The 12,381-nt window shown below is 47.5% G+C and overlaps 1 protein-coding gene across 1 annotated transcript in view; it reads left to right on the top strand.

Annotated features, from left to right (window-relative positions):
- CUNH2orf72 (chromosome unknown C2orf72 homolog) overlaps window positions 1-11,425 on the top strand; it is a 17,945-nt gene extending 6,520 nt beyond the window's left edge. The window contains exons 2-4 of the mRNA XM_032761262.2: window positions 6-182; window positions 3,027-3,140; window positions 8,615-11,425. Coding sequence (XP_032617153.1) covers window positions 6-182; window positions 3,027-3,140; window positions 8,615-8,754 — 431 coding nt within the window. The 3' untranslated portion in view covers window positions 8,755-11,425. The remainder of the gene's footprint in view (window positions 1-5; window positions 183-3,026; window positions 3,141-8,614) is intronic.
- The last annotated feature ends 956 nt before the right edge of the window (window positions 11,426-12,381 follow it).

The following is a 12,381-nucleotide window of genomic DNA, read 5'->3' as shown; positions in this document are numbered from 1 at the left end:
GCCAGAGGACGCGGTGGCGCCGGGGCTGCGGCTGCTGGAGGCGCTGTTGCGCGCGGTGTTCGGCCGCCAGGCGGGGGGGCCCGTGCAGGCGGCCGCCTACTGCCCCGGCCTCCCGGCCTCCTGCTTGGCGGTCCAGGCGGCCGCCTGCAGGGCCCTGCAAGCCGCCGGAGCCGGGCAACCAGGTGAGACTGCGCAGGGCCCGGCTGGGCGCGGGCGGGCGGTGGCTCGGGCACGTCCCCCAAGTTGGACCCCTTTGGTCAGTCCCCCTCATTGAGCACCGAGGTAAACTGAGGCTCAGAGCAGGGAGGTGCCTAGAGCCAGGCCTCGCAGCTAGCGGAGAGCGGGCCCTGCGTAGCGGATCGAGTCTGTCCCGGGAGGGTCCGGAGTGCACGGGAGATGCCTAGGGGACGTGGGAAAGCTGAGGGGCCGAGTAGAAGGCAGAGGGAGTGAGTAGAGAGAAGGGATGAATCGGGCAGGGCCGAGATCTAGTAGTTACGGGGTGGGTGGGGGTGGGGAGAGAAGAGGAATGGGGAAGGAAATGGGAAAGCCTTGGGATGGGAAAGTTTCCAGGGGGTGGATGGGTGCTAAGGAGATTGGCGGTGCCAGAAGCTGAATTCTAGGGCGCTGCGCAGCTAGAGATGCGTCGGGAGCTCCAGGAGGGGCGGAGGGGCATCTCCAGCGCGGTGGAGGCTCGTCCTGGAAGCCCTGCCTGGTTTTAGGAAGAGGGCAAGGAATGGGTGCTCGGGACTTGGAGTATGGGGAGGTGAGAGGGACTGAGAGTACATTTTCTATTGATTTCTGGCCACCCACCAAGGCTGTGCACCCAACTGCTGTGTCCCTCTGCCTCCCCCAGGTCTGCTGAGGCCACCTTTTCCCTCCACATTCTCCTGAAAGGTGGAAGGGATTTAAGGGTCTTTTCCCAGCCCCCGTGACTGCTGCCATCAGCAAAAGGGTCAGGATCTCCTTCCTCCTGAAACGCAAGGCTTTACGGGAACTCTCCAGTGTTCTAGGATGAAAATATGCACATTAAGAGTAGCTGCATCTGGCAAACCCGGGAGATCTTTGCACTCTCCAGCTCCCAGCTTTCTCTCCCTGCCCAGCTGGGCAGCCCTTCAAGCCCTCCAGCCCCTTCCTCTTAAGTAGATAATGAAGAGAGTGGCTGTATTGTGTGTCTCCTGGAGTATTGGCGTTGGTTGGGGGGCGGGGGGTCCCAGCAAGGAGACCTGGTACCTGTGATGCTGCCAATGTCACATTCACTTGCCAGCCTGGCCTGCCTGGGCGAGTGGGCCTGCCCTAACCCTCCTCCCTCAGGGCGCAATCCGTTTTTTTTTTGTTGAGGCTGTGATTGTTCTGATTTTTTTTTCAACCCCTTTGCTGACCAGGCCTCCGAGGGAAAGAAGGGAATTCACACACATTTTCTATATCCTAATGAGTGCATGCTTTTTTTTTTTTTTTTTTTTTTTTTAGATGAAGTCTCGCTTTGTTGCCCAGGCTGGAGTGGCAGTGGTGCGATCTCGACTCACTGCAACCTCCACCTCCTGAGTTCAAGCGATTCTTCCATCTCAGCCTCCCAAGTAGCTAGGACTACAGGCGCCTGCCACCACACCCGGCTAATTTTTGTTTTTTTTAGTAGAGACGGGGTTTCGCCATATTGACCAGGCTAGTCTCGAACTCCTGACCTCAAGTGATCCACCCACTTTGGCCTCCCAAAGTGCTGGGATTACAGGTGTGAACTACCACGCCCTGTCCCTCCTAAGCTTTTTGTAGACACATTGCTGTTGCCTCAGCCTGAAGAGCCTTTTCTCCTCCCTCCTCCTCACCTGGCCAATCCCATTTGTGCATTCAGAACTGGACTTCCTCCTCCAGGAAGGCTTCCTTGACCTTCCCTGCTCCCATTTGCAAGTTCACTGGTGAAATCCCAGAACCCTTTATCCTTTTGCTCTCTGAGCTCTTACCACATGATTTCGTTCCCTTGTGAACATGATTTTGTTCCCTTGTGGGATTAAACACCATCTTCAGTCCCATTTCCTGATACCCTGCCTGGCATGCAGAAAGAGTGAATGAATCCTCCCTTCCTGTTAAATAAACACTAATACTTTTGAGATTTTAAAAGTTTGCAAGGGAATTGTTCTCTACTATGTTAAGCGCTTTCCTACTTTTATAAAAACATACTGAACAAAATTAAACCTCTCACAAATGACTGAAGGTCATGAGTGGAATTATAACTTATAGCCCACTGATTTCTTTGCCTTGGGCAGAGGGCAGTGGGCAGTGGGCAGAACTATTATCCTCACACCAAATGGATTCATGTCACTAAGATTTCGCTAGTGGTCGGATCTGTTTTTTTAAAGTTTTCTGATTTCTTTCCTCACCATCTGATGATAATTCTTATTCTATGTTGCTTGCCTTTTGGCAGTGCCCTTTTACCCAGTTCGTGGTACCTAATCCAGCTGCCTTTGGGTTGAAAAACTAAGGATACAGTCTCATTACATTTGGGTGCAGGTTAAGAGTAAATAGGTCCTGAATAAAGATTACAAACAAGGATTTTCCTTGTTTTGATTGCCTGAAGTCTTTAAAAAATAAATAAATAAATAAATAAATAAACAACCTGGTTCCTGTTGACTTTATAGATTACTAACAAATATATCTATTCCTGCCAAGAAATAGTTTGAACTAAAATCAGAGGGAATGTGCAGCTCTTTGAGTATTTTGTTTGGTGCTATGTAATTGTAATTAATTTCATGTCATTTTCATTGCTTTAGTTTCCTCAACATGGTACCTACATCATAGGGCTATTGTGAGAATTAAATGAGATAACATAGATAAAGTAAAGCAATCATTTTTAAAGTTCGTTTTTAAAGTGCAAAAACCCACCCGCTTTTGCAAATCAGACTCTGTGTTTTTAATCAGACGGTTGAAACTAGGGCAGTTGACAGTTGAGGCGCTTGATTTGCTAAACGAAATCTCTCAGTCTTGTGAAGTGGGAACCATGTGACCCTCTGACTCAGGTTTTGTGTTCTTCCTAGTGGAAGGAGCCTGGGAGAGGCCAGGCCTCCCCGGACTGCTGGCCTGCTTTTCCTGGGGTCCCTGGAGCCAGAGGAAGAACCAGGATGTTGCTGCCTGCAGAAGCCCAGCTCAGGGTGAGTGCTCCCCGACCTCCTGCATCCTGAGGGCCAGGTGCATGGAATTATGGGAGTGGTCACGTGAACTTAGGGACCTTAGGGACAGAGTGGACCAATATCTATGGAGTGCTTGCCATGTGCCAGGTATGGGGGTGAGCAATGTGAGGTGCCCATATGCCAGGCAGTGGGCACATGGGCTCGGTCAGGCTGGGCTCTTTCCTCAGGAGTCTCCACCTAATGAAGGCAGTATGGGCAGGGCTGTAACGAAGGCATCTCCAGGTGCATGGTGGGGTGCATGGGACCAAACACAGCAAGTCTCCCTGGAGGGTCCAGGGAGTATCCTAGAGCAAGTGACATTTGAGCCGGGGATGGAGGGATTTTCATAGGCAGAAATGGGAAGGTTTGGAAAAGGAGCACTGAGCTAAGGAGTGACAGCATGATGTCATGCTCAGAAAAGGGACCACCTTCGAGAGGCCCCGGGAGTGAGGTGCAGAAGGAAACCAGTGAGGGCCAAGGCTGAAGGGAAGAGTTTGGACCAAGTCAGCGTCCCAGATGTGCAGCCTTCAGGAGTAGTGTGCCATGAGCGATTTCTGAGCAGAGAGATTGAGGTGTGTTTAGAGAGGTGGACTCTAGGACAGGGAGACACCTCAGCAGAGCCCACCTAGGAGGAGGCTGCCGTGTCCCAGGGGGGCTAACAGGCGGCCTGGGCTAGACCTGGGCAGTGGGAATGGAGGGGAGAAAACTCACCCGGGAGCCACTCCTAGGTGGAATCATCAGGCCACTAAACGGAAGCGAGGGAGAAGGGGAAGGGGAAGACACCCCTACATGTCAATGCTGATGTTAGAGAGATAGGAAGCGCACTGATCCCCCCCTTATCCACGTGAGATGCTTTAAGACACCTGTGGATGCCTAAAACCATGGGTAGCACCAAGCCCTACGTATACGCTGTGTTTTTTACTATACATACATACCTATGATAAAGCTTAATTTATAAACTAGGCACAGTTAAGACATTTAACAATATATAATAAAAGTTATGTGAATGAGGTATCTCTCTGAAAATATCTTATTGGACTGTACCGCAGGTAACTGAAACTGCGGATAGTGACGCCATGGATGAGGGTGGCTACAGTACTCAGAAGCAGGGTGTAGCCTGCTGAATGGACACAGCCCCATCCCAAAGTGCACTGAGAAGTATAGCTTTGTTACAGAAACAATGGATGGTGGTTCAAAATTAACTTTCATTGTGTCTCTTATTTAAGAAAGAAAACCATTAGTTGATGTGTCAGTCTTCATTGCTGCATAAGAAATGATCGCAAGTAGGTCAGGCGTGGTGGCTCATGCCTGTAATCCCAGCACTTTGGGAGGCCGAGGTGGGCAGATGACCTGAGGTCAGGAGTTCAAGCCCAGCCTGACCAACATGGTGAAACTCTGTCTCTACTAAAAATACAAAATTAGCCAGGTGTGGTGGCACATGCCTGTAATCCCAGCTACTTGGGAGGCTGAGGCAGGAGAATTGCTTAGACCCCGGAGGTGGAGGTTGCAGTGAGCCAAGATTGCGCCATTGCACTCCAGCCTAGGCAACAAGAGTGAAACTCCGTCTCAAAATAAATAAATAAATGAGTAAATAAATAATCGCAAGCTTAGCAGTTTCAGAGGTGTTGATTAGGTCCCTGACTTCTTGCTGGCTGTCAGCTGGAGCTGCTCTCAGCTCCAAGAGGCCCCTGCCGTTCCTTGCTCTCACAAGCCCTCTCTCAAGAGATCCTCCTTCAACCAGCAGAACACCCCTCTCCAGTCTGCTAAGAGGGAGTCCACATAACCTAAGGAGTCAAGGGAGTCACTAGCCATTGCGTTTGTCAGAGAGGCACCCTACTTCCCAGAGTGACTAAGCTATCACATTCACAGAGCCCATCCAGATTCAAGGAAGGGCTTTATAAGGGGCCAGAATCTTGGGGGCTATCTTAGAATTCTGCCTATCATGTTTGAAAACTAAAAAAAAAATACCAAAAAAAAAAGAAAGAAAACAAATGTGAAACATCATTCACTTAATTCCATCATTCAGAGATAACTACGATTATATTTTTGGGTACACCATTCTATTTACCTATCTCTCCTTGTGCTATTTAAAATTTAATAAACTCACTTCTATATCATCTTCAAAATGCAGCAGATATTTAAAATGTTTAATTGCAAAAATGCTAACTTCAACCTCCCCGCCATCATTTTGGATATACCTGGAAACTAAAGGAGAAAAGATGAAACAACAGAATCATTAACCATTTTACATAAATCTTGGATAATTTCTCTCTCTGTGGTATGTACAAATCTCATGTAGAAGTGAATGTATTAAAATGCAAATGGCATTTATGGACTGTGTACACACATTGATAGTATATGATAAATGTAGGATATCATAATTACATGCATTTATACAATCATGAGTTGCTTAATGACAGGGATATGCATTCTGAAAAATACATCTTTAGGGGATTTTGTTGCGTGAACACGATAGAGTGTACTTACAAACCTGGATGGTATAACCTACTACATGCCTACGCTATGCGGCATAGCCTGTCATTCCTAGGCTACAAACCTGTACAGCAGGTTACTGTCCTGAATATTGTGGGCAACTGTAACACAATGGTAAGTAGCTGTGCGTCTCAACATACCTAAACATAGTAAAGGTGCAGTAAAACTATGCTATAAAAGATCAAAAAATGATACATCTGCATAGGACACTTAGCATGAATGAAGTTTTCAAGGCTGGAAGTTGCTCTGGGTGAGTCAGCGAGTGAAGGGTGAGTGAATGGGAAGACCTAGGACATTGCTGTGCACTGCTGTCGACTATATAAACACAGTACACTTAGGCTACACTACATTTATTTTAAAATATTTCTTTCTTCAATAATAAATTAACCTTAGCTTACTGTAACTTTTTTACTTTATAAACTTTTTGATTTTTTGGCCAGGCGTGATGGCACGTGCCTGTAGACGCTGCCACTCCAGAGGTCAAGGCAGGAGGCTCTCTCGGACCGAAGAGTTCAAGGCTACAGTGATCTGTAATCCTGCCGTTGCACTGCAGCCTGCACAACATAGTGAGACTGTCTCAAAACAAACAAACAAAAAACAAAAACCACCTTTTTAAATTATTAAAAGTTTTTTGACTCTTTTGTAGTAATACTTGGCTTAAAACACAAAATATTGTAGAAATGTACAAAAATATTTTCTTTATATCCTTATTCAATAAGCTTTTTCCTATTTTAATTTTTTTTTTCTTGCTAAAAGCTAAGACATAAACATGCGCCTTAGCCTACAACTACACACAAGGTCAGGATCATCATTATCACTGTCTTCTGCCTCCACATCTTGTCCCACTGGAAGGTCTTCAGGGACAATAACACACATGGAGCTGTCACCTCCTATGATAAACAGTGCCTTCTTCTGGATACCTCTTGAAGGACTTGCCTGAGGCAGTTTTACAATTAACTATATAAATATAAATTTTATATACGTGTGTGTGTATATATGTATATCTAGATATATATCTAGATATAGATATATATCTAGATATATATACACATATATATGTATATCTAGATATATATACATATATGTATATCTAGATATATATACACACACATATATTTATATATGTGTGTGTATATATATACACATATATTTATATATGTATATATATATACACACACACATATAAGTAGAGGGAGTACGCTCTAAAATAATGTTAAAACATATAGTAGGCCAAGGCTGGCGGATCACCTGAAGTCGGGAGTTCCAGACCAGCCTGGCCCACGTCACCAGTTCTCTTTAGTAGAGAACCCCATCTCTACTAAAAATACAAAAATTAGCCAGGCATGGTGGCACACACCTGTAATCTCCGCTACTCGGGAGGCTGAGGCAAGAGAACTGCTTGAACCTGGGAGGTGGAGGTTGCAGTGAGCAGAGATTTCACCAGTGCACTCCAGCCTGGGCAACAGAGCAAGACTCCATCTTAAAAAATAATAATAATTATATATATATATATACAGAGAGAGAGAGAGAGAGTACAGTAAAATAATCATTTCTTATTATTATCAAGTATTGTCTACTGTATATAATTGTATGTGGTAGACTTTTATATGACTGGCAGTGAGATAGGTTGTTTCCACCAGCATTGCCACAAACATGTGAGTAATACATTAAATTGCAGCATCAGGACAAACAAGGTTACTAGGTGACAGGAATTTTTTAGCTGTGTTTCAATTTTTTTTTTTTTTTTGAGACAGAGTCTCGCTCTGTCGCCCAGGCTGCATGCACTGTGCAGTGGCACGTCTCGGCTCACTGCAAGCTCCGCCTCCCAGGTTCACGCCATTCTCCTGCCTCAGCCTCCTGAGTAGCTGGGACTACAGGCTCCCACCACCACGCCCAGCTAATTTTTTGTATTTTTAGTAGAGACAGGGTTTCACCATGTTAGCCAGGATGGTCTCGATCTCCTGACCTCGTGATCCACCCGCCTCGGCCTCCCAAAGTGCTGGGATTACAGGCGTGAGCCACCACGCCCGGCCTTGAGATAATTCTAAATTAACATGCAGTGGCAAGAAATCATACAGAAATCCCAGCACTTTGCGAGGCCAAGGCAGGCGGATAGCTTGAGCTCAGGAGTTCAAGACCAGCATGAGGGACATAGTGAGACCCCATGTCAAAAAACAAAAAAGGAGATCACCCAGAGAGATCCTGTGTATACTTTGCCGAGTTTCCCCCAATGGTAACATTTTGCAAAACTGTAGTGCAATAGCACAAACGGGATATTGACACTGACGCAATCCACAGATCTTATTCGGATTTCCCCAATTTTACTTCTATGCTGTGTGTGTGTGTGTGTGTGTGTGTGTGTGTGTGTGTGTGTGTGTGTGTGTGTGTGTGTGTGTGTGTGTGTGTGTGTGTGTGTGTGTGTGTGATCTGTGGACTTCTATATATTGTCTTTAATGCCTGAATCCCATTATATGTGTGAGCCATAGTTCACTCAACCAGTCCCATTGTTGGACATTGAATCAGGACACTTTCAACTGCAAGTAAAGATACCATGACACACACAAGCACAAGCAGTAAGAGAAATCATTATCTCACCTAAAAGACAGTCCAGAGATGGAGTTGGCTTCAGAGTTGGTTGATTCAGGGGCTCAGGGACCCCACCAAGCACCCAGGTTTTCTCTTTCTCTCTGTTGGGCCATCTTCAGTGTCAGTTTCATCCTTAGGCTGGTAGCAAGACAGCTCCAGCAGTTCCACTAATTATTCCTAATTATTTTCTCAGGATAAAATCCTAGAAGTGAAATTTGTGGGTCAAAGGGTGTGTACATTGTTAAGGTTTTTGATATGTATTTTGTTTTGTTTTTTAAGTAGGTATTTGCTGGGGTCAACTTTCTCCTTTTCCTTCCTAGATAACTCACTCACAACCTTTCTCTTCTGATTCAGTGATTTCTTCTCCTGTGTTCCAGAAGACTTCCAGGAACCTGAGGAGGAGCTGGCACTAACAGCCATATTTCCCAATGGAGACTGTGAGGACCTTGGAAGGGGGTCAAAAGCCTGTGATGGAGTCGTCCACACTCCTGCTGAGCCCACCGGAGACTCAAGATGAAGCCTGGACCCTTGCACTGTCCCTGGCTCTAACCTACATACTGGGGCCTGGCTCCCTCTCACTGGCCCCCAGGTCTCCATGGAGACTGCAGAAACCCCCGCCTGCTGGAGGCCTGCCGCACTCACAGTTACCGGCTGGACAGTGGGGCTTACTAAGACAAGCAAGACCTAAAACAGTGTCTCCCCTGGGAACCTACTCCCCCCCCAGCATTTGCTGAGTCTGATCACAGGGAGGTTATTTTGTCTCTCTGGCTCGGTTTCTCTGAGCCGCTGAGACAGATGGCTCTCTGCTTTGAGGCTCTGCAGACCTGTGGCACCCCATGGTGTGTCTGCAGTGTTCCGGGCACATGCATGGGCACCCATCGTTGAGAGTGCAGCTGGGAAGAACTCTGAACCAGAAGTCATCAGAGCTGAGGTGTGGCCTTGAACATGTCACTCAGTCTCTGGGGCTTCTGTTTCACAAATGCATGAGGGGGCCACCAGCCCAGTGGCTTTAAACCAGGGGCAGGTTGTCCCTCCAGGCAGCAATGGAAATGTGTGTGTGTTGAGGGGGTCACAGTGACTGTGGGGGCACCCCTGGCATCTAGTGGGCATCCCACAATGTGCAGAACAGTCTCCGACAGCAAAGAATTGGTCCATTCAATGCCAATTGTAGTACCTTTGAGACATTCTGGCTGAGCCAATGCCTTCTCCCTGTCAGAGTCCCCCAGAGCAGAGAGGGTCAGGCTTCCCTGGACCTTGGCTCCCAGAGCAAGCCAAAATAAAGACTACACTGTTGCCTTGGGGGCTTGTCAGGCCAGGGCCAAGGCGGTCTGCGTGCTGCAGGGCCAGGACAGAAATAGCCACACATGCCTGTGAGAACAAAGAGCCTCTTTCTTTCTCATGTTGACATCGACTTTCTGTGCCAAGTCCTTTGGGTATAAGGATGCTAGGGAATTCCTATAGGCACCAAACAGAAGGAAAGCTAGGGGCTTGGACTACTGGGTATAAGACTTGCTCTAGCTCTCAGGTCCTAGCCCAAGCTCAATGCAAACACAGCCTCTCCGGGCTCTCTGTTTCTGTGAAGTTCTGGAATCCCTTCCTCTGTGTCCGTGAGTCTGACCGAATTGATGATGTTCCCTTAGAGCCGGGAAATCCATGTGTTTACTCACAGGGGGAACTCGCCATTACCTCTCTTGTCTTCTTTGCCTGCCTTGGAGAAATCCAGAGTCTTCGGAATGGCAAAGGCAGCTCCTGGATTTCCCTGGAGGGGAGGCACTGGCTGAGGGAAGTAGCTCCCTTCATTCATGATGCACAGTTTATGCAGCAGACACACAACTGTGCCTACTATTTGCTCAGTGCCCTGCAAGGTGCTGCCTAACTTTGATTTGTTACTTCAGCTCTCTCCAGGATAGTGCCAAATGGTGCAATGGGAAACCTGTTTTGCCGGGGGGCTCTAGATCACCGGCTCCAGAACTGGAGGTAGCCCCTACCCCCAGCCCCTTGCTCCTGGACAGCAGTGGGTCTCACCTTTAGCCTCTGCCCCCAGTTCTGGTCTGACCCAACAGAAGGGCTCTACAATATTAAGAAGGGGCCCTTCCTGCTCTGTGCCTCAACCTATTCTCCATAATAGGAAGTCTAATCCTGTTCCTTCCCTGCCTGATGAGGATGGTGTCAGGACAAGCAGGACGGCATCTCATTTGGGGTTTTTTGGCAATGGGCCTCAGTTTAATCCTGCAGGGCTGCCTGCCAGTAGATCCATCCAGCTGCTTCCTTGTAGCCAAGAATGAGCTCAATGAATTGTGATTCACTGATTTTATTGATTTTGTTTTAAAACAGGGAGACTGGTATTTTTGAAGCTGCTATCATTTTCTATTTCTTTATTAATTTCTTTGTAATCATCTTGTTAAAGTTTTCGTATTTAGTGGGAGAGGGAGCTTTGTTTAAGTTTGGAATTTGCCTAGGGCAGAAGTTATAAGGCTTCATAACCTTTTGTATGTATTGCCAATATTTGAAACTTGGGAAATTACGTATAAAAAATACCTAGTTTTCTGGGTGGAGGTTGGGGCATGCTGTCATCTCAAGTCTGCTGTGGCTCACCCCCACCACCTTTACCCCCTCCCCCGCCCTTCCCATCCCCCATTGCACTTCACTCCTGTAAGACGCCTGCCTGGTGCTGGTCCAGGCGGGCATGTGAGTTTGTAGCCGCTGCTCCAAAGGATGGTTTACACATTATTTTTTCATTACCTTCAGTATTCCTGTGAATGGTTCAAGAGAGAAAGTCTTCATTTACTAAGATTTGGGTTCTGCCTCCCAAGTGACAACACAGGGCTGAGATTCATCTCAGCTTCTTTGAGACGTGGCCACCATAAGCATCATCGTTGTAGGGACAGTCTCATTGCCGTCTTCTAGCCAACAGAAGAGTTAGGTGCCAGAAAGGACAATCTTGATGGTGGGTCCCCCCCCCCGAAGGACTTTAAGAAGGCATAAAGGGGTTGGGGTGGAGGATGGCGTGTGAAGGAGGAGGCCCTTGATCAGCTCAGTGGTCCCTGGGAGCCATCGGCAAGAGGCCTCCAGCCGGGTGACAGTCTGGGCTCTCGGGTACTAATCTTTCTAATATGGCAGTGGTTGTGGCGCTTCTGACTTGAATTGATAATTCCCATATCTAATAAAACCAAGAAGTACCTCGTTGATATCTTACTGAAAACAAAATGGATCTTGTTCATTCTCCTAAGGGGCTCCTTGCAGAGACCCTGGAGAGCAGGGAAGCTTGGCAAATGGTGGGAATCTGTGGCCTGAAAGCCTCCCAGCCTCTGCGCTGGGTGACGTCTCCCCTGCCCTGCCAGCTGGGATTAAAAAACCTGTAGCCAGAAAGCATAAGTATATATTTTAAAAATGATTTTTAAATTTTTTATAGAGACAGGGTCTCACTATGTTGCTCAGGCTGTTTTCAAACTCCTGGGCTCAAGTGATCCTCCCACCTCGGCCTCCCAAAGTGCTGAGGTGACAGGTGTGAGCCAATGGCCAGATTTTTGAAGATAGCATTCAGCTTAGGATACAATGATGTGTGTGTGAGCGTGTGAGCATGCACATGCATGTTTAACCAGAGCTAAAATAACCTTAACTGAGTCTCAGAGAACCCTTTCTACTATTTGGGTCACGCTTTTTCTCCTCTCCCAGTGTTTGCATCCAAACCTTAGTGCACAAGAATCCCTGGGTTGTCAAACCCAAAACTTAAGGCAAGCCTGCAAAGGGGCCACGAGCTGAGACCCCAAACCTTTGATCTGAACGAGCCCCCCTTACCCTAGCAGAGCACGGTGGATTCAGCCTTGCTGGAGAAGGCGAGGGACTGCCGGGTTAACTTGAAGGCAGCCTGTACTTTAAAGTGTAGCAAAGCGAAGCTGCAGGCTTTATTCCCTGGGGTCAGGAGGCCTGGACTTTGTCCTGTTTGTATGGCAAACACAGCCAGCCCAGTGAGTGAGTGCAGGAAGCTGGCTGTACCCAAGGGCTGCATAACCGCTTCTGACCTGGTTTTGTGTGTTAGGGGATCGAGGATTGGGACAGACGTGGAATTTGGCCTGGGCAGCCTGCCACTTGTGTAACCTTGGAGCTCAGGAAGAAATGAGGTGCAAGGGAGAGGGTGGATAGC

The sequence above is a fragment of the Hylobates moloch genome, unplaced genomic scaffold, assembly GCF_009828535.3.
Source record: "Hylobates moloch isolate HMO894 unplaced genomic scaffold, HMol_V3 SCAFFOLD_1, whole genome shotgun sequence".
NCBI classification, from domain to species: Eukaryota; Metazoa; Chordata; class Mammalia; order Primates; family Hylobatidae; genus Hylobates; species Hylobates moloch.
This window is presented reverse-complemented; position numbering and strand designations above follow the sequence as displayed.